Genomic DNA, 27892 nt, shown 5'->3' on the forward strand with positions numbered 1-27892 from the left:
TATCTTGTATGAAACTACAAAAAGTGATCCTGTGTGTATGTGCATGTCAATGTTGTAGTTCACCTTGCAGCCTGCAGATGTCGCCCCACTGCTGCTGCTCCATGACGGCCGCCTTCAGTTTGCTGCACAGGGTCACGTGGTCCACGTAGTCCAGCAGAACCCGGACCAAGTGACCAGACAGGTGCTTCAGCCACGACACCGTGATCACTTCGCAGAACTGACGAGCGCGCACGCGTTTTTATCTGCGTATGCCAATGCGCTGTGTGGGTGTGTGTGCGCGCGTGAGTGTGTTAGTCGGGTGGTCACCTAGCAACCCACCATGGTGTCTTTGATGACGGTGTTGGTCCAGCCCTCGTAGTCCTCGGGGACGTGCGACCCGTTGCCATAGGGACAGTCGAAGCAACGCTCCACGTGGTAACCGTAGTTACACAGCATCCTGACGACCACCTGACTCACACGCAGACGCGCGTACGTCACAATCTCAGCCCGCCGCCGCCGAAGAAGCAAAGACGCGGCGAGTCCAAACCTCGTCGTTGAGCGCGTACTGCAGGGCCGAGGGGAAGTGCGTGGTGTTGATTCTGGAGTAAAAGTTGACGTTGGCGCCGTACCGCAGCAGCATTTTGATCAACTCGTAGTTGCCAAGACGCAGAGCCACCTAAACGCAGAAGAGACATAACGATTGATTTTTTTTTTTTTAATTTTTTTTCCCCCATAGGAAATGACTCACAAAAGACATTTCTTGCTCATTGGTCGATCAGATGAAGTGATACTGACAAAATAATTCTAGATCTGGAAAGTGCTCATCGTGGCCTTTAAATTGAGGTATCGTTCCATGTGCTTCACTGCAAACCAATTTGTTAACCTCATTACTATGACACAAGACAACCGTTTTTGGTCTCGACTTTATCACATGAGGGTTATAGCCACAAAAAAATAAGAGATGCGGAAAGGTCTTATCGCGGCCTTTCATTTGAGGTCTCACTCCGTGTACTTTGCTGCACATTGGCGGTCCCGCCCCCGAAGCTACTTCCTTTCCACCCGCCCCGGGGTACCTGCAGACACTTGACGGGGTCCTGGTTGGTCATGGCGCCGGCCTCCAGAAGGAGGCGCGCTGACGGGACGTCGTTATTGGACACGGCGAAGAAAAGTGCCGACTTCCTCTCGTCGTCGTAGCCGCGACGCACGCACGGATGCAACATGAAGTTGGGGTCGAAACCGGCGTCCAGCAGGGCCTGGTGGGAGGCGCGGTCAGCAGGTAGGTGCGCGCGCGCACAAAAAAAACTCTCACAGGCATCCTCGCACACTCGCACCTTGATGCAGTGTGCATGTCCCCCAGCAGCTGCACAGTGTAGCGGACTCATTCCACTGTTGTGAATATCCTCCATGGACGTGACTGGAATCAGCAGCATCAGCGCCCTGCGCAACGCACACGCGCACATCCCCGGTGTGACGATACAATGACACTCCGCCCGGCGTTTTGTCTTACTGCAGGTGTCCCCTGTGCGCGGCGCGGTGCACGGGCAGGTGGCCGCTCTGCTTGGCCACGTTGGCGTCGGCGCCGTATTCCAGCAGCAGCGCCAGCACCGCCGCGTCGCCGCTGGCGCACGCCTCGTACAGCACCGACGCCTCGTCCTGAGCCTGAGCCAGCGCGTCTGCTCCTGGGACAACAACAACAACAACAACAACAACAACAGTGAGTAGCGCCTGCAGTCGTAGCAATAGTCATGCTAGTGACAGTGATGATGATCGTGTTTCGTATTGGTAGTTGTCAATATTAATAACAGCAGTAGTAGAAACAGTTACTAGTGTTAGTAGTTCTTAGTTAGTGGTAGTAATAGTATTTGTTGCAACAACAGAGAACCGATGAAGTGGTCGGAGTAATTAATAGTGGTAGTGGTCGTAATAATTCAAAAAGTAGTATTGATGGTGGTAGCATTACAAACAACTGATGTAATGGCAGTCGTAATTAATAGTGTGGTAATAGTTATTATTAGTCGTAGTAGTTATACTTAAGAATGGTGGTAGTAGTCATACTTAGTAGTAGTGGTAGTTAGTAGTAGTAGTAGTTCTTTGTAGTGTTAATAGTATTATTTGTTATTCATTGTGGTAGTTATTAGCAGTAGATATTATTAGTAGTAGCAATTGTTAGAAGTATTAGTGGTATTAGTACTGTAGTAGTAATAGTAGCAGCCATTAGGTACCATTGTAATAGTTGTTCATAGAAGTAGTAATAGATGATTAGTAGTGGTGGTAGTAGTCGTCATTATTATTGCTAGTAGTGGTAGTTATAACTTATAAATATGAAGTAGTTCTAGATTAGTATCTAATCTATTATTTTTGTTAGTAGTAGTGGTAGCTATTACTATTAGTAGTTAATAATGGTCATAGCATTCATTATTAGTTGTAGTGTACTATAAATCACCGAATGGTTTAGGTCCTGAATACATGAAAGAAAAGCTAATGGGATATAAACCGGGTCAGGCTCTGAGGTCCGCAGACTCGGATTAGTGGAGCCCAGCTTTCGAAGCAAACATGGTGAAGCAGCATTTAGCTGTTACGCTGCACACAAATGCAATAAGCTGCCGACAGAAATCCAGTTAGCCCCATAAATGCTTTGTTTTTTTTACCCCATGCCTATGGTTGAGGGCCAGTTTGATGCACGGCCAGTTTCTTTGTTGTCACCTTTCCTGAGGAGGAGCTCCAGCACCTGCAGGTGTCCCGCCTGAGCCGCCAGGGCCAGCGGCGTCAGCCCGAAGCGGCTGCGCGCGTCGGGCGCCGCCCCGGACTCCAGCAGCAGGCCGGCCATCTCCGCCTCGCCCAGCCGCGAGGCCTCGTGGAGGGGGCGCCGGTCGCGCCCGCCCGCCTGGTTGACGGCCGCGCCGCCGCGCAGAAGCAGCCGGCCCAGCCGCACGCAACCCGAGCGCGCCGCTGCATCGACGTCACTTCGGATCAGAGACGGGACCAGAAAAACGGAGCTTGGGGTCGGGCCTACCTACGAGCAGCGGCGTGTCCTGGTCCTGGTTCTGCGTGTCGGGCCGGGCCCCGCGTCCTAGGAGGAAGCGGGCGTTGTCCGCGAGGCCTCGCTCCACGGCCAGGAAGAGCGGCGTCTCGCCACGCGCTGTCCGGTGATTCACCGCGTCGTCAGCTGAAGCTGGAGAAAGCTTCGGGTTGGACGAAAAAGGGCCCGGTTGTAATTTGTGACGGCGGACCTGCGTAAGTGAGCTCCAGGATGGTCTGGTTGCTCTGAACAGAAGCCTCGTGGAGGGCCGTCCATCCTCGGCTGTCCGTCTGCAGGAAAACCTCTTTGTGGCGGACGCTCAGATCCTCCACCAGCTTCTCGCGGCCTGAGTGGTAACACGGCAAATATCCAAACCGTATCGCTTTATCGGTTGATTGATACTTAATAATCCTGCCGGATAAATCAATACAACTCAATGAAATATCAATATTGTTGCCGATTTTTTGGGGGGTCTTTCTCGCTCGCAGTCATCCTCTACTCTAATATCGATGATCGTGCAAAGCTGTATCGTGATACAGCTAACATTTGTTGATATCGCCTCACCTTGCCTTATTGCAGTGAATATGGAGAGGCCGTCTGCACCCTTAGAGCTGCAAAATAAGGAGATTTAACAACGATTAGAATAACGGCGCTAACCGTCGGTATGCTAACGTGTAGCGTTGTAGCAACCTGTGTGTTGTTGCGGGACTTGTGCCGACTTGCTTGCATTTGTTGGCGTCCTGCAGACTTTGTTGGATCACATACTGCATGGCCGCGTCGTCTTCATCCTCATCCTCCTGATCCTTCATCGCGAACAATTTCAAGTCTACGCTAACAGACGCAAAGTACATGAAGAGCGACCGCGCACAATTGCGCGCTTGTATGGAGCGTGCACTTTTGGCGCGATTCCAGCGTAGTGGCGCAAACTGCAACCTTCTGTGGAGTTTGTTTTTAAAATTTACATTTGCAAAAATCTGACGAAAAATCACTCGTTTTATTATGTCAATTTTATGTTTTTAATAATAGTACTAATACTGGGGGACAAAAACACAAATACTATATAACTCCAAATTCAGCCACTTATTTTATTTTTTCAGATAAAAACAGTGATTCGGATTTTTTAAAAAAAGAACAAACTAGTACGTAGTATCTGTACTTTATCTGATTAAAAAAATGTGCTTGCTTTGGATGAAATAAAGCAAGTATCTCCATGTTTTTCCTAATTTCTGTGTATCACCAGTTTGTTTTTTTTTTAACCAAAACGCATACAAATACACTGTATGTGTATATTTTAAGTCTTCAATACAAACGTAGCTCGCCATTTTTATTTTTTGTCGTTGACATTGAAAATCTGCTTTGATTGTTACAGCTGGCTTGGCAAATTCATTTTCTGGTTTCAGTGTAAATCTAAATGCTCGTTTACCACAAACAATTGAGCTGAATAATTATACTGTATTATTACCTTTTGTTGCCTCTTGTCGTCTGCTTGTGTCCGTTTGCAGATGAAAGTAGCTGAGATGTTTTTGCGAGCGACCTGGCTCGTCCTAGTATTGCTCTGTACTCTTTTCGATATAAAAATATATGCCAGTAAAATCCCTTTAAAGGTTCAGCGCGGCCATGTTGGCGCCTTGTTGTTGTGTTGAGATGAGCGTGCGCGCGCGCGCGCTGTTACTATTTTTAAGTGAGCAGTGACTGGTCACATTACTCAAAGTACAACCAGGTCAACTCCACTTGAATTTATTTTGGGTGGAAAAAAAGAACAACAACCTCATGCAGCATCTTATTTGCTTCATTTTATACACCTTGACGCTTGCAAGAATTCCAACCTTTTAATTACCCAGTTTATCTCATATAGCTTCTTTAGAAAACTTGCAGTAAAGTTTGAAAAAATTGGAAAATATAACTTCCTGGGTTTGTATGGCTGGACTGTGAAAAATGTCAATTCGCCAAAGGCAGTGAATGAGTTAAAGTATGCATCGAGTTTTAAATTGTATCCATAGCCAAAAAGAGATTTGTACGGGACTTTTTTTTTTTTAATCTCCAAATTGAGTTGTTTCATTCACAGGAAAAAAAAAAAAATGTTTCAGATAGAGAATGCATCTCCAAATTTTGGTATTTAGATCCCAAAACAGTGATACATCTAATTACATGTACCGGTAGTTGCATAGATTGATCTGCAAACATAGGCTTTTCATGTGTTTAACTGAGAAACATGTTTCAGATAAAGAATGCATCCTTTGTCAAAAATCCCCAAAGTAAAATTGCATAATTTGTTGGCTATGGACCGCAGTAAGCAGAATGAAAAGGCTGTATGCAACTTCAGCCATTATCTCGCTTGCGTTCAATTTCAATGTCTCGTTTTAAATTTTGTCAAAGACATTACAATGTGTTTTCTCAGTTTTTCAATATGGAAAAGTCCTCAAAAGTAAAAAAAAAAACAGAACATCAAACGTGCAAATATGAACTGAAAATCTTTATTTGCATGTCTCACTTTTATGACCTTGGTCTCTCCTTCTTGCCTTTGTAGAGCGCCAGCAGAGACACGTTGGCCACTTTGACCACCTTGAAGCGAACTCCGGGGATATCTCCCACAGCGTGCCCCTTACGACCAAAACCCGCCACCAGGACTTCGTCGTTCTCCTGCGGGGATGACCGCACCGGGGAAATTAGGGGCCGAGACTTCAAAACAAAAAAGGGGACCAATTGCCTTGACGACGGGTCACCTCGATGAAGTTGAGGCAGCCGTCGTTGGGGACGAAGGCGGTGATCTTCTTGCCGTTCTTGATGAGCTGCACCCTCACGCACTTCCTGATGGCCGAGTTGGGCTGCTTAGCCTCCACACCGCTGCACACAAATCAGTAAGGACACACTTCAAAACTCCAAAAGAACATGTTCTTTTAATATACCGTACATGACCGATGTTCACCAACTGCGGGTGGATTTGTCTATTTTGGGACGTACACTTTCTCCAGCACGATGCCTTTGGCGTGAGAAGCCCCTCCGAAGGGGTTGGCCTTGAGGGCGGTGCCCAGGTGGGCCTTCTTGTACTGCTTGTCGTGCCATTTCTGCTCGCGGCGGTGATTGCGGAGCTTCCTGGCTGTGCGCAGACCACGACACTTTCCTGCAAGAGGTAACAGGAGACGCAAGGCCAAGTCAGATCATCGCAACATCAAATTCATCCTCGGGTGCCTTGAGAAATGCTACAGCAATTCTAATTAGTATTACTCCGAAGGTTTTTTTCCCCTTGAATTATGCATATTAAAATGTGTCAACAATAAAGAAAACAAAAATCGATGCAATACATGCTTTTAATTGGATATTACAGATGCATTTAAGTGGTGTTAAGCTTTTTTAGACAAAAATTTTGTGATTTATTTTTAGTTTGCTAAAATAATTTGCAATTTGGATAAAGACATTTTTCTGATGAAAAAATGTATAGATAAAAATAAACAATTGGAGCATGCCCCTCTCCCACAAAAATAGTTATAACTGAAAACTAATTAAGGCGTGCATGTAGAATGTGGATTTGGCAATTTTATTTTTGTGCAGTCGTGATTTCTCACTTGCAAAATGCAAACATTCATACATAGCCTACTGTAGGAAATATATACGTCTGACTAAAAATCATACAATTATACTTTCCCCAAAAATACAAATATGGGACATTTGTATTATTTACGATTTTCATTTATATACTGTATATGGTCCACTACTACACATTGACAACGGATCATTCTAAGGAATAATTTGCACCGTGGTTTTGGTAAAATCTATCAGAATAAACCAACAAGTCATATGAGACAAATATCCAGTAGACATACAATTATTCTGCACGTTTAATTACACAGACTTAATGTCAGTTAGAAACCCGACTGTCGCGACGTCATCATTGGCAAACAACAACACCGCGTGTACATCAAGCTAAGACGCCACCAAGAAGACTTTTTGTGAAGGTTTAAACATCTCAATTTTGTCTCATTTGTTACATTGAACGCTCCTTATTTGAGCCGGCCGTGCTAAGCTACATGGTGCTAACGAGCCGAGCGGCCGCGTCATGGCCGCCCCACGTTGCGGAGCCGCAAGACGAGGAAAATGTTCCGTTTTCAGGCCACGTTAAGACATTTGTTTCCCGTTAAAATAACCAAAAGGTCGACATAAGTCGATGAGGTAGAGCGTGGTGCCGGTAAACGGACAAAGTGGCGAGGATTTGCGGGTGAAAAAAGGAAAAGTTCGCGGCGTACCCATGATTGCAGATGCGAGTCTGGGATGGAAAGGAAAGACCCAGCCTGCACCGCGGCAAAATGTCCACTCTGAGGACCCCGGAACAGGCGTCCGCGCAGAACGCCTGATTCAAATGATTACATCTACGGTGCGGTACTTTTTTTGTCTTTACTTATTTAAAATCGTGTTATTCCAGGCAGTTTAAGTCTGTGTGTAGTTGTTTGATACGTATAAATCAATCATACGTTATCGTTTTTTTAACGTCCTACCTAGTTGAGTACATATTTAAAATTTAAGACTCGATGTGATGACTACATTTTTATATTTTATTATATTTATTTTATGTAAAGAAATGTGCTTTTCCCCCCCTGAACTTTCTCATACTGAAAAATATTAAATGAATTTACATTTTCAATCCAAACACATTATCATGTCTTCTGGTAAACTAGAATACAATTGTAAATGAATATAGTTTTTAGAGCTTTACTCATAAAAAATTTCGGGGTTTTTTTTCATGATAACTGTATTCATTTGATTTAATGTGTTATATTTTACTGCCTATATTTCCTCGGGGGGAAATTCAATTTAAACTCTGCTCTATATTAGGCTGCACGCAGGACCCCATTAACGCACATGTATTTACAAAGACACATATATACATAGGCAACATGTTAATATTAAGTATTGTGCATTCTTTGTTTGCGTTACAGTCTACATGCAGCAACTAATTCTGTGAGCCAATGCAATGGAGATGCTGCTGTCTTGACATCTGTTTTCCGATTGGCCGCTTCCTTAGTCTTTGGGGGGGGGGGGGTAACCGGAGTGGGCTGATTAAAGTAGATTAGTGGTGGGGGGAGAGAAGCTCGAGAGGGAATGTGCGCGTTGGCATCACAGCACAGCACAGCGCCACAGCACAGCACAGCACAGCACAGCACAGCACGTACAGAACAGCGATGGCTCCCAAATCTCCAGAAGCCTCCTGCACCAGCATCCTCCTCCTCCTCCTCCTCCCCCTGCTCGTCGCTGTTCTCCATTTTCAGCCGTCATCGTCGTCTTCCTGCCGTGACCCACATCCATCTGACAGGTAGGCGACAACACGCAACACGTAGACTGACACTAATCTAATCTTTGAGCTTTGACACAGCAAGGAGCAAGCGGCATGGTCCTTCTGCTTTGTGCATCTTTAGGATAGCTTGCAGCTTCTTCTTTAACGGTGGAAGTGCATCTGCTAACTGATTACGTTCCAAAAGGCTTCAAATGCAGGAAAGAAGATTGCAATTGTCATCGTTTTGTTTCAAATAGCCCCCAAAACACACATTAGTCTTGAGAGTCAGTCTTGACATTTCGCTAGATTCGTTGTATTTTCCCAATAATATATGCATTTATTTATTTATTACAGCACTTTAGTTTCACAAATGCATTTACACTTATAGTTAATATTTTTGATGGGGTCTCAGTTCTAATGAATATTTGGCATCTACAACCGTAAAATGGCAATGAATGAGTTAAAAATCATTGTCCTCCATAAATTATATTCATAAAAATAAAACATATTACACTTTTACACTGTGTGTGTGTGTGTTCACATTTTGAGTTTTTCCATGCAGTACTGAAGATCTCAATTACTGTATTCAATATTTCATTTTCTACATTATTTTGATTAAATATTTTCTTTATTATCTGTATTGGAAATTGCCTTATAAACCCTATGTGTATTGTTCATTTCTATACACATGTTTTGGGTCCAAAACATTTGATTGATCAATTGATTCTTCGACTTTTTTATTTAAAATATGCTGTACAAAAAACCCCCAAAGAAATTAAAAATGTACAAGATAAATATCACTGTGTATTGTCAGTCTGAAAAGACATTAAAAGGTATTAAGACGTCTTTACTACAAATGACACGTATTTGTTCATCTATCTATGCCTGTGATGTATAGTGACATACAGAACAATAACATTTTCTTCCACTCGATGACAGAAGGTACAATTCATTTGTGTATCAGGCAAAGATTTCAGACTAAGTCGATTAGTAACTCAATTGAGACAAGATCCTTATTATTTCAGTTTCTATACTTTTTGTAAAATTTTTCTTTGGTGGTGTGCCATGAGATTTTTTTTATATGTCAAATATGTGGTAATAACACTACATTAGAGCACCATTATTTGAGTGAATAGGGCATTTATATCAGAATCCAGTTTAGTGGCTGTGCAGAAGGTAGTGAGTCAAAGCAATACATTAGATTTGATTGCAGGAGATCATTTTAATGTGGCATCTTGTGCATTACCATGATTGTTTTGTCCACAAAAACAGATTAATTGATTCAGTGTTGTGACAAACAAATGCTGACATTGTGGACTGGCTGGCGTTCACCTTACGGAGCAGTCAGCGGAAGATGATACAAAATCTCCTCTTGCCTCAGAGCCTCCAGCCTGTGTCTGTTTGTATGATTATGTAATCCCCCCCCCCCCCCCAATCCACAGTGAATTGACCCATTACTCCACAGGAGTCCGATTTGGTTTTTTTTGCAGAGAGATTGAATCAGGCAGAATTTCACCACAATCAATTGCTACTTGCATGCGTGAAAAAAAACACATCGATTAATACTGTACACGGATGCATTGTGGGTGATGAACTAAATAGCACAGTTCCTGTGGTGTATTTTTTCTTTCAAGGGCATTCATTGTTGAAAATGTTTTAAAATGCTTTTACTTCTTTTTACAGTGCTGCTGCGTCTCCAGTCCATGGTGAGTATAAGCGGTTGGTTACAAAGCATCCAAGGTACTGATAAAGAAGCAGAAGCAGGGATGGCTTCCGACTATGCTTTAGTCTGTCCATTTAAAAATTTTACCCGTCATTCGTCAAGCGTCAGCAAAACGGGCGACCGTCATAGGCGGGTAGACGGACCGGTCCGTCACATAGACGGAATGCCCACCTCTGGTAGTATTTCACTTTGAAGTGCATTACATTTGCATTTGACCTTTTAGAAATATATGTTTTCAAACATTTCAGTTGGTCCATTTTCTATTCTGTGTAAAAAATGTTGATGACACCATTACTTGGGTAGGTGCAGATGAAGTGGCGATGGTGGAAGTGGATGGACGAATGAGGACAGAAGAGAGTTTAACTCTACATGATGTCACAAAAGGAAGGAAGTTACTGCAGACGCCAGGAGCCGCACTTCCTTTCCCTCCCGTCAAGGTGGCGCACACACAAATGAACACGTGAATAATTACCTTCATTAAGATAGAGCACCTTTGAGTCTTTGCTTGCTAGTAGTGTTAGCAGTAACTTCATGCAGATCCAGATAAAGGAATTGATTTCCGCCTTTAGCCGAAACAGTCCGCTTGCATCGGGGCCCAGTGGGGCAGTGAGTGAACCACATTGGTTGTAAATTGCATTAGCACCACCTACTGGCCTGGAGTGGAACAGTATTTGCAACAGCAACATCACCATCCCCTTCCATATGAAGTTTAGCCTTGGTGGAAGGCTCGCATCTATAATTACACATCATGTAGTCCAATTTGGCATGAACATCGACTTAAAATGACATGTAAACCTATCCTTCCTTTAATTAATCATTGCCTTAACATGGTAATTTAAACTTTAAGTGAAGCATCCTGTCATGTAATTTAGCTTTCAAATACCATGCATGCGCTTTGCATCCTACCTTAGCATTTACGTTGCTAAAGTGTTTTACGTAACGTAGCTTAGCATTAACATGTAAACATATCTTAAGTGTAGCATGATGCAACGGTTCTTGACGCAGGGCTCAACAACGTGGTGCCTCAATGTACCTTCAGTACGCTTCCTGAGCTGTCCAATGTGTCTATCAGGTGTTTTCCAACGGGAGGCCGTGCGTGATGTTCCAGGCCAGGAGGTTGTATCTGCGTTACGAGAGGCAGAAGCAAGTGGATCTGACCGAGCGAGCCTTCTCCCCACTCAAGTCTGTGGACACCAGCCAGTCGGTGTGCCGCCAGGACAGAGCCACGTACGTACTGTCCTTCGCATTACATTGCACGTCATCTGTTTTGATACGCCCGTGGATTATTGTCCACTACTCACAAAAAAAAAATGAAAGATATTGGGTGTGCAATCAGTTGATTAACTAATTATTTGTCCTCACCAGGCTAGTGATGAGGTTTGGAGATGTGGACGATTTGAGAGGCCTCTCCATCAGGTAACAAGTTATCTGTCAATCTTGCGCTAATATGTTAACTATGTCATAACGCAACGTAGCTTACCATTAAACACGTAAACACACATTGTGCCATATGATATAGCACATAAACACACCGTAAAGTCCCTGTAAAGTGAAAATCAATGTCTCATAAATTGGACACAGCACAGAGAAGAGCGTTGTTAACAACCTTGAATGATGCAAAACTAATGGCAAGTATATGAAATGAGGCTTTGAAAACCAAAAAAACTTGATGCTAAAAAAAAAATATGCTATTTTGTCTAGTACCTTTCTTATGCTTAGCTACATCTTTGACAGACTTTAGGGCGGAAAAAAAGTCTGTGTGATGTGTTTTCAGGGTGTAGGCTTAGCTAGCTAGTTAACCACACGCTGCAGTTGATGGATAGCACCGTAACCGCGAGCACTTTCTTCTTCTTCCCTGCAGGCTGCAGCTGTCCAACACCTTCTACGAGGCTTCGAACCAGTGGTGGTTCTCTTTGGACAGCGTCTCGGTGGTCTACAACACGTCGCAGGAAGCCGTGTTTAATGCCAGCGACGTGTACGCGCCGTCCTCGCTCTCGTACCACTGCTCGCACGTCAGCAGCCTGGAACGCCACAGCGCCCTCCTGAGGCCTGGCAGCGACAACGCTCGGCGCTGGACGCTCACCTTCACAGACTTCCAGGTGATCACTCAACTATTACATTTCTGTCAGGTACAACAGTGGTCCCCAACCAAAATGGTGAAAACGATCCCCATTGCGGCCCTCGTCAGATCCAGGCCTTCAACGTGACGTCAGGCAGGTTTTCGCCAGTGAGCGACTGCACCACCTTCCTGACGCCGGCCATCCTGATGGGTCTGGTGACGTCGCTTATCCTGCTGCTGGTCCTGGCCTACGCGCTGCACCTGCTCGTCCACCTCAACCGCATCGAGAACGACTGCGAGCGCAAGGCACATGGTGACTTCCTCCGCAACCCAGAACAAATGGAACGATGCTGTGCCGAAAATGTAGCGGATAAAGATGTTCCCTAACGCTATACGGACTTTTAATGGAAACAAGTTTTGCCGTTGTATTATTTGATAGGAATCAATTTGTCTTTATAACAAATGTAATAAAAATATTTTTACCTACACTGGAGCAGCATTTGTTTTCCCCCACATAACTTTTATTAGGTTTATGAACGCAGTTGTTTTTAATTGCACCATTTCTCTGGAAGAATGAAGCTTTTTTGTTGGCAAATATTTTTTTAAAATTTAACTTGTTTTAGTGCACAATAAGCGGTACAAATAATGGATGGATGGATGCATTTTAACTTTTTTTTCTTGAAAAATTACATTTTTTAAATACAAATTTCATTGTGGCATATTTGGACTTTTTTTCACAATATTATTACTGTTTTCTGTACTACAAACTGTACTTGTAATTTTTAAAAAATGTGGAGCTTTTTCTTTAAAATTACACTTTTTTAATTTAAAACGAAATCAATTTAGTGTGAAAGACAACACATTTCTTGAAAATTTAGAACTTGGAGAAAAAGATTGTGACTTTTTTTTTTAAATAAAATGTTTACTGCGGCATATTTTGAAATTCTTGAAAAATCATGTCTTGTCTTGAAAAAGTAAACCACTTTGTTTCCACAAATTTGCTGTTTATGTCACAGGAGGAGGAAAACACCTAGATACCTTTGAGGCATTTGTGTAGTTTTCCCCCCGACCAGTAGAGGGCAATGCAGATGTTTTAAGAGCTGGTCACGTTACAGAATCCGTAGAAGAGTACAAGCGTTATAACAACTTTGACGATCGCGTAACGGCAATTTATGTGATTTCGCTACGTTAACTGGTTATACTTGTCACTTTAAACAGTAGTTGTAAAGTGAGTATATCACTTTCAATGTTGTGTTAAATCGCTGCAAAACAACCGAAATCCGCACTTTCGCTTAATGGTGACACCAGGAAGTAGACACCCCCCATTGCAGTCGTCTCTAGCTAGTTCCGGGGCGTTTGAGTCGTGTTTAGCCCGACCTCGGAAGTCACCACGTCTGGCTTCATGTTCAACAAGCTCGCCTGTGCCCTCCTTCCATTTCACCGTCGCCTCCTCTCCGCCTCGTCGCCTGCGCCTTTGACCCGGGCGCGCCGCCTCTTCGGCAGCATGGAGCCGGCCGCGGTGAGATGCGTCGCCGGGGAGTCCAAGATGACCATCTCGTTCCGCGTGGACGGCAGCCAGAAGCACATGCAGCGGGAGCAGGACGAGCCGCTGGGGAAGCTCCTGTCCCGCATCGCCTGTACCCTCGCGAAGGGGGGCAAAACAAAGGCGAAGAAGGCGAAAAGGAACGCGGGGCAGCAGTCGGCGGCGGGGGACACTCCGGAGCCCGTCGTGGTGAAGCTATACGTGGACGGCGGCGAGGTGCCGGAGACCGTGCTCAACGCGGAGGCGTGGCGGGACGGGGCCGTGCTGCAGGTGGGCGACGTCCGGTACTCTGTCCGCCGGAACGAGCCGACCTTCACCACCGCCGAGCTGCCGGCCTCGCTGCTGGCCGGCTTCCCCGTTTGTCCCAAGCTGGAAATGGAATTCGGAGAGCTGGACCACTGCGACTTTACGTGGTACAAGGAAAAAAGGCCAAACTCGAGGTAACTGACGCAGAATTCGACCGAGGCCAAACCATTTCAGTTTCGATAAGAACCCAAAGATCCCAGAAGAGAAAATTGTATTGCACGTAAAAGTTAAACAAAGTTGGACATGAATATTTTTTAAAAATGCAAATGTATTGTACAAAAGTTAAATACAACCGAACTACACTTAAAAAAGAACTGAAGTAATGGCAAAGTAAAAAAAAAAAAATCCGGTGAGTGTTTTTTGCAGTCTTTGATAAGAATGAAAAATACACATTTTGCATAATTGCATGAGTAGTCACTCCACCTAACTTTTTCCATATTATGGTTGGCTGCAGCCAAGGAAGTTCCTTGAAAACTTGAATTTTGCCCAAATGTAAAAAAATATAGTAATACTATTCTGTACATAATGCCTTATAATTTCATTTTTTTAAAGGTTTATACAAATAAAAAAACCTCAAACTTAAAACATAAGCATATCTACTCATCCTGTCTAACCTTTTTCACATTGTGTTATGCTGAAGCTGTATTTCCTAAATTGAGAAAAATATTTTTAAAATCCCATAAAATTCTGCACATAATTACAATGTGAAATACATTTTAGGGCAATTGTGCAAATGTATTCAAAATCAAAACAAATTTTCACATAATCTTGAGTATTCATCCCTCTTCACCGTTTGCGTATATGTTGTCGCTACAGCTGTACTGCCAAAATTGATCACAGTATAAAAAGAAATTCCATAAAATTTTTGACACAATATCCCAAGACACTTTTTCAATGTTTTGCTAATGTATTCACAACTAGCCGAACTTGAAGCGATGTGCACTTCATTTTATCCGTCATTGCAACCACTCCCTAAAAAACATGACATGCTTCAGGGGCAAACCTTTTTTGCGATGATGTCACATAGAATAAAGCCAAAAGGTCTGAGATGGTGCTCTCAAGACACTTGGCCAACATGAGCTTGTAAAGCAAGGAAACAAAAAACACAATCTTAAGAAGATGTTTACGAAGGATCAAAGGTACTACTCTCACTTTTGTACTTGTATTTGTGTTCACCGTTTCTTCATGAGTCTTTGAGTGTGAGCTACAAAAAGAAGAAACAAAGGCAAGATCTCCAATCTTATAAAAGACGCAGTTGTATGCTTTCTTTAATCTGGGTTCCATTGTACTTAGGTTTCACATTGATGACTGCGCATTACAACTGCCATTAAAGTTCTGAGAACGTCTCACCTGTTGATTTGGCTGAGGGGCAGCGAAGTGACTTACTAAGCTGTTGTAATATTTTAGTAATGTTTAGTATTTTTAAGCATTGACTGTTTACATGTATTGCTGCACTGTTTGACCTATCCGTTGTTTAAAGGATTATAACAGCTCAATCTCGTTTCATCAGCGCTTCTATGGCATTTTGCATCGTGTGTTAGCACTAAGCTAGCGGACTTAGCGTTATGTGTTTTGGTTGAATACAACATTTGTAATTTATATACAAACTTAAAATTTCAAATGGCAATTTACAGCTTAAAGTGGACACTTGGCCTTTTTTTTTTTTTTTTTTTTTTAAGAATTGCTCTTAGTCTAATTGCTTGTGAGGTTCATATAGTGCTTTGACCTCAAATTTTGGCTCGCATTGAAATTGAATTGGATCAGTATAGTATTTTCAGGGCCGAGACTGATTATTAGTCGTCAGAAGGTAGAACTATTTGTTTTCCATAAAAGGGAAAATCTTGGCGTCAAAAAAAAAAAAATACAAGCCACAACTCTTTCAACTTTGTTAAAATGTCTTTGGTCATGTTTATTGGAACAGCTATACAGATTTGCAAAATGTAGAAGTTACTTTTTAAAAAATCTTAAGACAATAAACAGCTTTGCTTTAAAGACCTCCCGCTAAATGATAAGCAACACATTTTTATTCTTTGGCTTTCAACTCAGCATGAGATTCGTTGTTGTTTTATTGTGTCTGCTGTTTCTTTTTTGGTATTAATTTATTGTTTTAACTTTTTTCATGTCTGATTTTTACTCAATGTACAGCACTTTGTAGGCACTCTCTCTTATACTCTATAAATAAAGTCGAGTTGATTCAAAAATCTAACAAAAAGTTCAGGAAGCACCCAAGGTCATGAGCTTTTCCAAAAACTTAAATGAACGTTTATACAAGAAAATACCTCCCTACAGTTTGTATTTTGTACTGTAAATAATTTTCAAAAATTTCAAAACAACTGAAATGTTAAACGTTCTTTCAATGTCAAAAAGAAGCAAATGATGCAAATACTTTCCAGCGTCAGCGCCATTGCTTATAAAATGACCTGAATATCTCTTATCTGCCGTCAGATATATATTTTTTAAGTCCAATGCTAATACGCTTCAAAATGCCAAATACCGGCACTGATAACCTGTCTATTTCTCGAGGGGAAAAAAATCCGCTGAGTCATAGTTTGTCTCCAGACAAAAAAAATTGTTACATTTGAAAGCCAAATGACTCGTGTCTTTCATCTCATCTTTGTTGCAATCCCAGCGCAAACGCCGCCGGCAAAGCGAGCGCCGAGGACGTGGCCTGGACCGAAGCGGGCCGCACCCGAGTCTACGTCCCGTCCAATCAGGACATCGGCTGCCGGCTCAAACTGCGCTGCGCGCCCAAAGACGGCGGCGGGCGCCACGGGCGACCCGGCGAGCTGCTTTCCGCCGGCGCCGTGGAGGCGGGGCCGGGCGCGTGCACCTTCGACGAGCGCCACGCGTACACGGCCAAGGAGGCGGCGTGGCCGTCGCTGCGCGTGGTCTCCTACAACATCCTGGCCGACGTCTACGCGCAGACGGAGCTGTCCAAGACGGTGCTGTACCCCTACTGCGCCCCGTACGCCCTGCAGCTGGATTACAGGCAGAACCTGATCAAGAAGGAGCTGGCGGGGTACCGCGCCGATGTCGTCTGTCTGCAGGAGGTGGACAAAGGTGATGAACCTCATTTCAGAATTGCGGCTTATTAATCGTGTCACCGCTATGTCACAGATTTTGAAGTGATTGTTTTTTCATTCTTTTTTTTTGTAGTAGTAGTCATCCCTCGCTATATTGCCGTTCACTTATTGCAGGTTCATTGCATTGCAGATTTTTTTTTTTGTTGTATAATATAGTTTCTCAACTGCAAGTTTGTGTTAAATAGACATTGTTAGCCAAGTTGCTACCAGCCTCAGTTTGACCAATTTGTAATCCATAACCGGCGGTCTAGAGGCAAGATGGAAACAGGCGCTGGTGCTCTTTCAATGACTTTTTTGAACAAACGGTGACACAGTAGAGTCATCTAGGCACACTCAAATGTGACCTACATGTTCTCGTTTTGCTCATGTTTTCATTTCTCTCTCAGTGGCTGCTTTTGGGAGACTTTTTGCTTCTTTTCACTTTTAGACAGATGTTTTTAGGTATGCTTTGCTTTTCGTGTCGGCGAATCTTTGACTATGTAAATTCTTGTCCATTCAGTGGTTTTTTTTTTTCTTCTCCTCCCCGTTTTTTTTTCTTGACATTTTCAGGGGTGTTTTCGGACAGTCTGACTCCAGCTCTCGATGCCTTTGGCCTGGACGGCGTTTTTAAGATTAAAGAAAAGCAACACGAAGGATTGGCGACCTTTTACCGCAGGTGTGTTTTATCGGACATGAAATTTAAAAAAAAGCTTCTGGCTTCAGCTTTCCTGTGTGGAGTTTGTCTGTTTTCTCCGCTTGCATGGATAGAAACATTCACGTTAGCCGCATTTAAGTGGGGCACCAGTGACCCTCATGAGGTCAAGCGCGATAGAATTTATTTATTTTTTTCTCCTTTAGGACAAGATTCAAGCTGCTGAGTTGCCACGACATCACGCTGAGCGAGGCGCTGACGTCGGACCCGGCCCACGCCGAGCTGCTGGAGAGGGTCTCGGCCGACGACGCCCTGAGAGACAAGATCGTCAAGCGCTCCACCGCCTTGCAGGTATGGAACCGGCACCCGCCACGTCTTCTGGACACGCTCCCCTCGCTCTCTTTGACGCTGTCTTGTCTCCGCAGGTCAGCGTGCTGGAGGACCTCCACCAAGCGGGCAGGAAAGTGTGCGTGGCCAACACACACCTGTACTGGCACCCTCAAGGTACAGTTGCTGACCAAAACAGCAGCACATATTGACACACGTAAACAGATTCATCCACTTCCCTTGAACCATGATGAAAACCAAAGTGGCAACTGTAAATCTCACTTAGATGCTCTTTTTTACACAAAGCATGCGACGTGTCATTTGAGCACCAAAACAGCAGCACTCAGCGAGGCAGTCAAACGGTTTCTAAGATGCCTCCCTTAAACCTTCAAGGGGGGGAAACGGGTATAAAGTGGAACTCTTTTTCAGTTCATGAACACTTTTGTTCACACGTGGACATTTAACAGTGAAGCCCATTTCAACTCTGTTGCTAACCAAAACAGCAGCAACGACAGAGGCCCGTAAAGTGTCTTACAGGCAAAAATGGGTAGTAAGTGTAAGTCATTTTCTGTTTGGACGTTCAACTGATGTGCCCATTTGAACTTTGTTGCATAACAAAACAGCGGCGACCGCCGTCTTTTTCTTTTGAAGGCGGTAACGTCCGCTTGGTCCAGATGGCCGTGGCTCTGCGGCACCTGAGCCACGTGATCAGCGAGGTGGCCCCGGGATCTCCGTTGGTCTTCTGCGGCGACTTCAACTCCTCACCGAGCTCAGGTCACTCCCACGCCAACACGGGTATCAGGGGTGGCTGTCAGTCTGCTAGCTTCATGCTAACACATGAAGCGAAACGCCATAAATGGGCTAATGGAAATTAGCATGGACGTTAAGCATAAACCTTCAAAAAACTTTAACACACATGAGCTGCAACACACAGACACAGCATACAACAATGCTCACTATTACTGGAGCTTAGTTGGGGACCTTTTCTGCCTCTTCTTCTTGCTGTTGATTGCACTGCATAGACATCGGTGCTTTTACAGTTAAGTGTGAAAGGGGCTACTCAAAATAACCCAGTTTGTGTGCAGCCAAATGAGCTGTTCTTCCCAAACAAGCCGACGGAACCGGTTGAGCATTAAACTTCCCGCTCAAGTCGCCGTGTTCTGAGTGCCACCGCTTCTTCGTGTCCCGTCTCAGGCGTTCTCCAGCTGCTCACCGAGGCCCTGCTTTCCCGGCAGCACGCCGACTGGAGCGGCTGGAGTCCCCAGGAGGAGGATTCGCCGTCGTCTTTGTTGGCAATGGACTTGGTGTCCCCGTTCCCGCCCCTGCTGAGCGCCTGCGGCCCGCTGGCCTACACCAACTACGTGGGCGGTTTCCAAGGCTGCCTGGACTACATCTTCATCCAGCCGCACAGGATGCGCGTGGAGCAGGTCATCCCCATGCCGGCACATCACCTGGTCACCACCTACACGGCGCTGCCCAGCGTGGCCCACCCGTCGGACCACATCGCGCTGGTCTGTGACCTGCGCTGGGACCCCTGAATGCAAGAGACAGTTCTTAAAATTACAATGACTGGAATGTCTGGTTTTATTTAAAGTCAAGTTATTTTAATCGCTGCTATTCAGTTTTTGGCTGCTTGGGTTATGGAGCCATAAAGTATTGCTCCTTTTTTTTTTTTTTCAAGAAAAAATACTTGAATAGAACTGAAAATAAATATCACAGTTTGTTTCATCCATGCGTTTCGTTTTATTTTTAAATACTTTTAATTAATCTTTTTTTTTTTTTTTTTTCAAAAAACTGTTTTTAAAAAATGACTAAAAAATAAATACTAACATACCAGTAGTTATCGATTATTATGTGTATACAAATGGAGCATCGCATCCCTGCCGATGAACCCGTTTTCCTGTTTTTTTAATCAATATTTTTTGTGGGTAGGGCGGTGGCTTTCCGTTTTTCGAGTGCTTATTGGTGGTTCATCCTCCCATTCCCCACGCAAGAATTTTGTATATTGGTAAAATGCTCCGGTAGTAATTTCCACATAGTTGTATCACATAAATTAGATACAATTCAAATCTCTCAAAGACAAGAATATTATAAATACATTTTTATTGTGTTGTGTTGCATTTTTGACAGCGGTATCCCGAGGCGTGAAGTAGTCACGTGGTTACTATCGGCTATTCGTCGCCACGCTGTTTTGATCCCATTGGTCGAAAGTGGTGAAGGGGCGGGGTCATTTTACCATTGGCTCATTGAGAGGGTGAGTGGTGAAAAGGTTTTTTAAATCACAACTCATGCTCTCCGTGTGGTAGTTTTGACTCTTCAATTATATTTTAGTCCACGCAAATATATAGTATCGATCAATGTCTTTTGTCTGGGTAATTAACGAGCAAAGGTGGCCGATTCCTGCCATCCCACACGACACACCCCCAAGTCAATGACTCCATCTCCAGTGCATTGTTACATCTGACATGGTTACCGGAAGCTGAGTAAAAACTCTCTGTAAGATAAAAAAGAACCTCGTGAATGCCTAAACGATGAATAAGTACAGAATTATGTGTAGTTGTTTTTCTTTGAGGTTAAGTTTTTTTTAACATTCTTTCGATTTCTGCTCGTAATTTGAGTTAAGTGTCAAGTTTATGAACATTTTTATTTTACTTTGAAATCAAAAACAGAATAAACCAGTTCTGATATTCCCAGACTTGACGTCGAGTGGACATTCCGGAAGGCAAACAACGAGCTGGGATTTGAACACTCTTACGTGTCACTCCGGAGTTCAAGCCGCTGTGGAAGTCTCCCTAAAGAAGCCGTGGACCTGAAAGCGTGAGTTTCTAGTACCTCTTTGCATGTCACCCCACGAACTGTAGCAGCGTGAGGGCGACTATAATCACTCGGCCACAACGAGAAAAGCGTGTTAGTTAGCCACCGTAGCTAACATCGGCTGCCTTCAATCACTGGGGGGCTTCTTTAAATGGACCGTATGAGCAACTGGAGTCCGCATTTAAACTTGTTTTATTTATAGTTGTCTTAGAGAAACAACATACACAATATAATGATCGTTAACCTTTTGTGCCGCTTCTTTGTTTTGTTTCTCGCTGGTAATAAAGGAAGTAATACAGTTCGGGAGTCAAAACTGTTGTATTAAATCCCAAAGGAGGGACATGACATGATGGATTCTTGTAATGCCCTCGTATGTGGTCAAGGATGACACAGTCCCTGATGCACTTCACTCGCTTTATTGCCACAAGCAGTAAGAGAATTCGCATGAATTCCAGAGATGTTATCAGCTACAACTTGACTGGCGCAGTCCATGTGGAAAACAAGTGAGCGCCCAAGAAGACATCCATAATGATAGCATTTGTTTGTTTGTTTGTTATTACTTTTACATTCATAAACATTAAAGCGGAAGTCAACCCAAACCTATTTTTTTTTCAAGGATATGTTCCCAGCACGCCCACTCGTTGAAACACTGCATTCTGATTAATTTTGAGTTTGTGGAATATAAGTTAAGCAGCAAAATGCACTCGTTTTTAGCCATCTGTGGGGGCGGCCACTTTGTCTTCTGTCGACTGAAAATGACATCGCAACTGCTCACGACGACCAATCACGGCTGACCTGTTTTCTGAATCTGAACAGCGATTGGTCGTCGTGAGCAGTTGCGATGTCATTTTCAGTCGACAGAAGCCAAAATGGCCGCCCCCACAGATGGCTAAAAACGAGTGCATTTTGCTGCTCAACTTATATTGACTTTTGCTTTAAGTGAAACTGCTGCATTATAGCTAACTAAGTAACCTAAAAAAACGCAAAACTGCTCACCCAACCGTGATTCAAACTCAGTCAGTAAAAATGGATCTTGGGCGTCTGCAGTCGTCGATTACAGTGTTTGAGTGTTAAGGAAGTGGATTTTTATTATTTTTTTTTTTGTAGAAAAACACAAAGAAAACGCGAGACGTGGTACAAGTCGCTGCGACAGTTGTGGTTGATGAGCCCCGGTTGCCGCGGTAACGGTCGCTGAAGACGACGGCGAGGATGAAGGCTTTGATCCTAGTGGGCGGCTACGGCACCCGCTTACGACCGCTCACTTTGAGCGTGCCCAAGCCGCTGGTGGAGTTTTGCAACAAGCCCATCCTCATGCACCAGGTGGAGGCCTTGGTCAAGGTAGGATGCAATGCTGGCTTCATTTAACCAGCAGGGGGAGCCAGCGAGCCTTCATGTTTTGAGCGTGTGTGTGTGCGTGTGAATGTTGGTCTATGTGTGCGTATGTATCTGTCTGTTCGTGTGCGTGTCTTGTTTTTTTCTTGTCTGTGTGCGTGTGTTGGTCTGTGTCGTTTAGTGTCTGTGTGTGCGTGCCCTTTGTGGTCTAAATATGTTCATCAGTGTGTTTGTGTCTATGTGTTTAAAACACATTTTGATTCGATTCTATGTGACTCTGCATTGTTTTCATGTTTTATGGTGTTAGCCGAATTTGTGCTCCTTGTGGTTTCTCTCTTTGTTACTGTATGACTACTTTTTCCTCCACGAACAGCAGTTTGTATGCCGCGATGGTTGTTTTAAAGTGCTCCATAAATAAAGTTGAGTTGAATTTGTGTGCGTCCAGGCCGGGGTGAAGCACGTGGTCTTGGCGGTGAGCTACATGTCTGAGCTGCTGGAGCGAGAAATGAGGGTCCAGGAGCAGAGAGTAGGTCCCAACACATTATTACCACACACTAATATTAAACAGCGCCAGCAATAAAGCCCAATTAATGAGTGGAGCTTAAAACAAATGAAATTGATTATTATGGGAAAATGCAGCAAAATATCAGATAACGAAGACCTGATAAGAAACGTAACCATGAAAAGTGACCACGTCTACTGGACTGTATTTGCTAATCGTCGCTAAATACGGCGTCTTTATTCTTGCGTATGCTGAGACTCAATGTATTGTGTGTGAGACTGTTTAAATGCTTAGGTGCTGCTGTTTTGGTTAGCTATGAAAAAGTGAATTCTTGTTTCTGGAGCCAAAATGACATATTGTCTGGTCAATATGTACAACCTTTGAGTCTTCAACTTTCTCCTTGTTGTGTTTGCTTACCCTCTTTCAGCAAATAGTGGCAGTGGGTGTCTATTTACTCTTTTGCTGCCACTACTTTACTCCACCTGCTTCCCATTCACTCCTGAGACTTTGTAACACTAACGAGTCACTTGACACCTGGGACCAAAAATGGCTACCTGTGCCCAATTTGGACAGTTTCATGTCGGGGTGTACTCACTTTTGTTACCGGCGTTTTGTTTTTTTTGTGTGGTTTTTTTTCAGGACACAGTAAAATTACATTGTAATTCGAAGTATGGTCCCATGAAAAGAAGCAAAAGAATATCTACAATGTTGTAAATGGCAAGAAATGAGGTAAAAACATGGATGCTGAGAACATTTGTGAAGTCGATTGGAAGGCTAAGCACGCCGACGTCACATTTAATATTTGCTCACAACATGGAATAAAGCCCCACACTAAAATGCATCTGCGAGATTATACGCATGCTTTGGTAGGTACCGCTGCTTTTGGTTAGCAATGTAAAAAGTCAAGTCTTGTTTCTGGCTACAATAATGCCAAATGATCTTTTCCAACAAGTACAAACTTTGAGCTCTTTAGCGTTCTCAGATACAGATTTATTTGCCTATTTCCGCAAATAGTGGCAGAGGGCCTTTATTTACTTCGAACTCAGATGGGTGACACGTCTATTAAGCCACCTATTTCTGATCCTAAGACGAACATTTGTTTTGTTCTTCTTCTCCTCCTCAGCTTGGAATTCGTATCTCGCTCTCACATGAGAAGGAGCCTCTTGGAACGGGTGAGTGTTCACAAGGAGGCTTTGAGAAAAACAACACTTATCATATAATTTGGGGACATTTCTTTAATAGAAAATAGGAGAAATTATCCATTTGTCAAATTTTTTCCTATAGTGTTTATGGGTTTTTCTCGTTGTTGTTAAATATTTTATGCAGTGTTAGTGTAAGTCTAAACAAAAAGGGGTATGGAATTGAGCCTAGAGGAACTCCACCATCCTTTGAGAGTTGACGGCCCAAAGTATTTTGACACCTGCTGATAATATCTAGTATTCTTTTGTCCAACCTGCGATCCGTTTCTTGATTAAAATCAAATGTAACGCATTCTTCCCCTGGCCAATTAGCCGGTCCACTGGCGCTGGCCCGCAAGCTGCTGGACGTGGACAACGAGCCCTTCTTTGTCCTCAACTCGGACGTCATCTGTGACTTTCCCTTCCAAGATATGCTGAAATTCCACTGCGACCACGGCAAGGAGGGCACCATTGTGGTGAGAGGGAGTCATTTCATGTTATGTTATTCCGTGTTCTCCCGCTAGATCCCGTTTCGCCTGCAGCGGCCCGCTACATCGTACATTTTTGGGGGGTGGAACCTATCTACTTGTCCGTCAAGAAAATGTGCGATTGTTTTTATTGGATTAGGACAGTACAGTGAATCCCCGAATATTAGCGGTTTGGCATTTGATTTTAAGATGGATGCTGACAGACGTTTGTGTGAAGGTGACCCGCGTGGAGGAGCCGTCCAAGTACGGCGTGGTGGTGTTTGAGGCGGAAAGCGGCAGGATTCATCGCTTCGTGGAGAAGCCGCAGGTGTTTGTGTCCAACAAGATCAACGCCGGCATGTACATCTTTAATGCCAGCATGCTTGGCAGAATCCAGGTCGGGAAAACCGTGCGCCAACGTTAATGTGGATCTCTTGTTCCGTAAAGTGTAACGGACGGCCTTTTGTGTGCAGCTGAGACCGACCTCCATAGAGAAAGAGATTTTTCCTGTCATGGCTGAAGAGGGACAGCTGTATGCCATGGAGCTGCAGGGTAACTACGACTAGCCTAGCCTAGCCTAGCCTAGCCTAGCTTCGCCCGCCTACTGTTCAGCGTCTTGTTGGAGAAGAGCAAGTTGTGCAAGCAGTAGTGAAACATTGAAGAGTTGGTTTCGCATTCAAAAGTTCAGAGAACATTTAGGTTCATCCTGAAATTTCACTCAAAAGACCACATCCAAACCTTTTTGTGAGTACTGTATTTCTCTTGTATTGATGGTCTCTCTGGTCTCCTCAGCTCACAGCGCCACCAGACGTAAGTTTGTGTTTCTAAAATCCCACCCGAAGCCAGTGACGCAAACCGCTGGTATCAGAAAATAAAAGCAGAGGTTTGCACTGGATCGGAACCGGGGTTTTCTGTGCTACTCTAGATCACGGCCACCCCTCTTCTAGTTTGAACTAGAACCTTCTTGTAGTTTGCCATCCCTAGCCAAAGACCTACAGAATCACACTTTTCCCTCGAGTTGAAGAACCGGACAAAGTTCTGACATCTGCACCAGAGTCAGAGACTTAAATAGGAGTAATAGACTTTTATCAGAGACTTAGACCAGAGGCTAAGATTCTGACCAGATTCACACATCTGGACCAGAGTCAAAGACTGAGATTGTCGAAAAAGACCTAGACCAGAGACTGATACTTGCGCTGGAGTCAAAGTCCTGGTCCAAGTTCATAAACCGGGTCCTGTGTAAAAGAGTCAGAGATCGGGTATTTGACTTGGGCCCGGGTCTTTCACTCCAGTCTAAATATCTGACCCAGGTTCAGGCAAGTCCTTGACTTTATTTGACTTGACTGCAGACTTTGTCAAAGTCTTTGACTTGGAAGAGTCCAAGTGTCTAACTCTTGTTCCTTACACACAGCAAATAAGCCAAATTCCAGAATCAGGTTTCTGACTCTTGTGTATGTCTTTGGAGCAAACCCTGGCTTCTGTGCAGGTCTTGGAGCGCTGCCCATGTCTCCGATTGTAGTGATTCAGTGATTGCCTTAAAATCATTGATTGACTGTCTAACACAGTCCAGTCAGGCCATCCCGATGATCACATGACCCTGAGGTTCCAAAGGTTTGACATCTCGTCTCTCTTGTTCCGCGGCAACCCTTGTGCATGGCGCTTGGGCGCAGGTTTCTGGATGGACATCGGCCAGCCCAAAGACTTCCTCACGGGAATGTGCATGTACCTGCAGTCGCTACGGCAACACGCCCCCGAGAGGCTGCGCACCGGGCCCGGTTTCCTTGGCAACGTTCTGGTGGTGAGACTGTTGTCTGTCGTGATCCCGAATTGAGCCGCGTGTGATCCCGACGGCTGCTGGCTTTCCGCCCCCGCAGGACCCGACGGCTCAGATCGGCGAGAACTGCACCATCGGGCCCAACGTGACCATCGGCGCCGGCGTGGTGGTGGAGGACGGCGTGCGAGTCAAGCGCTGCACGGTTCTGAAGGGGGCCCGGGTCCGCTCGCACTCCTGGCTGGAGAGCTGCATCGTGGGCTGGAGCTCCTCGGTGGGCCAGTGGGTGAGTCGAGCCTTTTTGTTTTTTTTTGTTTTTTTTCCTTGAATAAATTTGGCTTTATCACATTCGTGTCAAAACCCAAATCCCGTGCTCCGCGTCCTCTCCCTGCAGGTCCGCATGGAGAACGTGACAGTTCTGGGCGAGGACGTGCTTGTCAACGACGAGCTCTACCTGAACGGCGCCAACGTCCTGCCGCACAAGTCCATCAGCGAGTCGGTTCCGGAACCGCGTATCATCATGTAGCCCCCCCCCAAAACCCCATCGACCGAACTGCCAAACTGTACCACAAAGTCCAAAGTCGGCGGTAGCGCCGAGTAACAACCAGACTAACCTTCCCTTTTGTAATTTTTTGTTTTGGACTTTAGCTCTGCTTGACTGCACCTTCACTGATCGGCTAAGGCCGATGTCATGTGGCGGAGGTGGCAGGAAGGAGCTGGAAGGACTGCACTTCATCGCCACGCACTGAGAACGGTTCAGATTGACCACTAGGGGGCAGCGGCGCAACCGCTACGCAGGAACCTCTGAAGTCCAACGCGCTGATCTAGCATTTGTTCAACTTTCAAAGCAATTACGGAAATGGAGATCACATTTCATAAAATGCTGCGTTTTCTGGGTAACATTTTGCAGACAAGTGTACAAAGGAAGTCCACCATCGTTTCTAGTCCAAGAGTCAAGTTTAACTTTGAGAACAAGCGTTTGGTGATTCTGGAGTCTTCCTGCTTCGATAGCCTGCGTGTCGTCGTCTTCTCTCATGATGTCACTGTGACCGCTTGTGTATCCTTTGCCTTTACTGCTTTTCATGTAATTTATTGTGTGTCATCTTGATTACTGCTTTGACATCACGTGACTTCCCGTGCATCTTTGCTACGTTGATGTTGACGAAAAACCCCGGAAAAAAGACAAGGGATTAATTCTTTGATGCTCGCTGAATTGAGGTGCTGTGTGACATCATAGCAAGTTTGAATGCTTCGTTTTTCTCCTGAAAACTTCTGAATTGTTCGATTTTTGTGGATGTTGGACTTAAGAGGTTTCTTTGTAGTTGGGTTGTTGGGAAAAAAAAAAGGTGCAAATTAGCATAGTGAATCATGTCTAACGCAAATTGATGGTTTCATGAATTGCCTTTTGGGATTAAGCACGCTTAATTCCACATTGCTCATGCTCAAACTCATCAAGTGCAGTGGCCACTGGCCAGACAGCAAGGTCCCAAGTGAAGCGCTTTTAAATGTGACCAGAAGGTGGTGCTCGAGTCAAAGGAGCCCCTTTTTCTGTTGCGTTAAACAAGTGTTTATCATGTTTATGAAATATGATCAGGTTAACACTCGATTTGATTTGTGACGTCTTTTATTACTTTTTTTTTTTTTAACAAACAGAAAACCAAAAGAAATGTATTAGTTGAAGAAGCAAAAAATATTTTCGCTATTACTGTATTATATGAGGAAGATTTGATGAAGTTGATGTAGAGGGCTGTTTGTGTCGAGATTAAATGTATATAAAAGCCTATTCAATGAATGAAGTGGAATAGAAAATTAATTGAACTGCCCAGTCATTGAAATGTGAAAATATTTTAATTTCTAATTAAACTCCCTGATTAAAAAAAAATCAAGAGCTT

General features: G+C 44.2%; 5 protein-coding genes across 10 annotated transcripts in view; 3 read left to right on the forward strand and 2 right to left on the reverse strand.

Moving 5' to 3' along the window:
• Nucleotides 1-5298, reverse strand: part of asb14a (ankyrin repeat and SOCS box containing 14a) — a 6841-nt gene extending 1543 nt beyond the window's left edge. For 2 of the 5 annotated variants that reach the window (XM_086041386.1, XM_086041387.1), the window contains exons 1-10: nucleotides 3689-5298; nucleotides 3563-3609; nucleotides 3210-3344; nucleotides 2993-3151; nucleotides 2683-2928; nucleotides 1487-1658; nucleotides 1053-1416; nucleotides 527-655; nucleotides 319-447; nucleotides 64-217 (exon numbers count right to left, since the gene is read on the reverse strand). In XM_086041386.1, coding sequence (XP_085897512.1) covers nucleotides 64-217; nucleotides 319-447; nucleotides 527-655; nucleotides 1053-1416; nucleotides 1487-1658; nucleotides 2683-2928; nucleotides 2993-3151; nucleotides 3210-3344; nucleotides 3563-3609; nucleotides 3689-3849 — 1696 coding nt within the window. In that variant the 5' untranslated portion in view covers nucleotides 3850-5298. The remainder of the gene's footprint in view (nucleotides 1-63; nucleotides 218-318; nucleotides 448-526; nucleotides 656-1052; nucleotides 1417-1486; nucleotides 1659-2682; nucleotides 2929-2992; nucleotides 3152-3209; nucleotides 3345-3562; nucleotides 3610-3688) is intronic. The other 3 variants (XM_086041389.1, XM_086041388.1, XM_086041390.1) reach the window with 3 other exon arrangements.
• A 158-nt stretch (nucleotides 5299-5456) lies between these two features.
• rps23 (ribosomal protein S23) lies at nucleotides 5457-7348 on the reverse strand. The gene is made up of 4 exons (XM_086041396.1): nucleotides 7240-7348; nucleotides 5960-6119; nucleotides 5722-5842; nucleotides 5457-5638 (listed from the first exon to the last, which is right to left on the reverse strand). Exons 1-4 carry the CDS (start codon nucleotides 7241-7243, stop codon nucleotides 5492-5494), a joined length of 432 nt encoding a protein of 143 aa, XP_085897522.1. The 5' UTR covers nucleotides 7244-7348; the 3' UTR covers nucleotides 5457-5491.
• Nucleotides 7349-8043: 695 nt separating this feature from the next.
• On the forward strand, nucleotides 8044-12534 carry atp6ap1la (ATPase H+ transporting accessory protein 1 like a). The gene is made up of 7 exons (XM_086041095.1): nucleotides 8044-8303; nucleotides 9948-9970; nucleotides 10291-10424; nucleotides 11060-11214; nucleotides 11353-11403; nucleotides 11849-12086; nucleotides 12176-12534. Exons 1-7 carry the CDS (start codon nucleotides 8173-8175, stop codon nucleotides 12431-12433), a joined length of 990 nt encoding a protein of 329 aa, XP_085897221.1. The 5' UTR covers nucleotides 8044-8172; the 3' UTR covers nucleotides 12434-12534.
• Nucleotides 12535-13157: 623 nt separating this feature from the next.
• pde12 (phosphodiesterase 12) lies at nucleotides 13158-19664 on the forward strand. The gene is made up of 7 exons (XM_086041093.1): nucleotides 13158-14029; nucleotides 16525-16955; nucleotides 17528-17633; nucleotides 17816-17960; nucleotides 18035-18113; nucleotides 18588-18710; nucleotides 19131-19664. Exons 1-7 carry the CDS (start codon nucleotides 13449-13451, stop codon nucleotides 19472-19474), a joined length of 1809 nt encoding a protein of 602 aa, XP_085897219.1. The 5' UTR covers nucleotides 13158-13448; the 3' UTR covers nucleotides 19475-19664.
• A 590-nt stretch (nucleotides 19665-20254) lies between these two features.
• Nucleotides 20255-27783, forward strand: gmppb (GDP-mannose pyrophosphorylase B). 2 transcript variants are annotated; one of them, XM_086041131.1, is made up of 11 exons: nucleotides 20255-20432; nucleotides 20631-20753; nucleotides 21858-22088; nucleotides 22528-22608; nucleotides 23708-23756; nucleotides 24096-24238; nucleotides 24468-24626; nucleotides 24703-24781; nucleotides 25900-26027; nucleotides 26104-26286; nucleotides 26395-27783. In XM_086041131.1, the coding sequence occupies exons 3-11, from the start codon at nucleotides 21960-21962 to the stop codon at nucleotides 26524-26526; spliced, it is 1083 nt and encodes a 360-aa protein (XP_085897257.1). In that variant the 5' UTR covers nucleotides 20255-20432; nucleotides 20631-20753; nucleotides 21858-21959; the 3' UTR covers nucleotides 26527-27783. The 2 variants fall into 2 exon arrangements, with proteins under 2 accessions (XP_085897257.1, XP_085897258.1); XM_086041132.1 differs by lacking the exon at nucleotides 20255-20432 and having other exon boundaries at nucleotides 20616-20753.
• The last annotated feature ends 109 nt before the right edge of the window (nucleotides 27784-27892 follow it).

This window comes from Filicampus tigris, chromosome 9, assembly GCF_054856515.1.
Source record: "Filicampus tigris isolate MCC_2025a chromosome 9, RoL_Ftig_1.0, whole genome shotgun sequence".
Lineage (NCBI taxonomy): Eukaryota > Metazoa > Chordata > Actinopteri > Syngnathiformes > Syngnathidae > Filicampus > Filicampus tigris.

Bases quoted from the DNA above. Each gene is read 5' to 3' on its own strand.
- rps23 (XM_086041396.1), bottom strand. The intron at 5,843-5,959 runs GTACGTCCCAAA...ATTTGTGTGCAG, and splicing joins GGCATCGTGCTGGAGAAAGT to CGGTGTGGAGGCTAAGCAGC. The intron at 5,639-5,721 runs GTGACCCGTCGT...TCATCCCCGCAG, and splicing joins GCTGCCTCAACTTCATCGAG to GAGAACGACGAAGTCCTGGT.
- atp6ap1la (XM_086041095.1), top strand. From the start codon at position 8,173: ATGGCTCCCAAATCTCCAGAAGCCTCCTGCACCAGCATCCTCCTCCTC. The intron at 11,215-11,352 runs GTACGTACTGTC...TGTCCTCACCAG, and splicing joins TGCCGCCAGGACAGAGCCAC to GCTAGTGATGAGGTTTGGAG. The intron at 12,087-12,175 runs GTGATCACTCAA...GGCCCTCGTCAG, and splicing joins TCACCTTCACAGACTTCCAG to ATCCAGGCCTTCAACGTGAC.
- pde12 (XM_086041093.1), top strand. From the start codon at position 13,449: ATGTTCAACAAGCTCGCCTGTGCCCTCCTTCCATTTCACCGTCGCCTC. The intron at 14,030-16,524 runs GTAACTGACGCA...TTGCAATCCCAG, and splicing joins GAAAAAAGGCCAAACTCGAG to CGCAAACGCCGCCGGCAAAG. The intron at 18,114-18,587 runs GTACAGTTGCTG...TTTCTTTTGAAG, and splicing joins CCTGTACTGGCACCCTCAAG to GCGGTAACGTCCGCTTGGTC.
- gmppb (XM_086041131.1), top strand. From the start codon at position 21,960: ATGAAGGCTTTGATCCTAGTGGGCGGCTACGGCACCCGCTTACGACCG. The intron at 22,089-22,527 runs GTAGGATGCAAT...GTGTGCGTCCAG, and splicing joins AGGTGGAGGCCTTGGTCAAG to GCCGGGGTGAAGCACGTGGT. The intron at 24,782-25,899 runs GTAACTACGACT...GCTTGGGCGCAG, and splicing joins GTATGCCATGGAGCTGCAGG to GTTTCTGGATGGACATCGGC.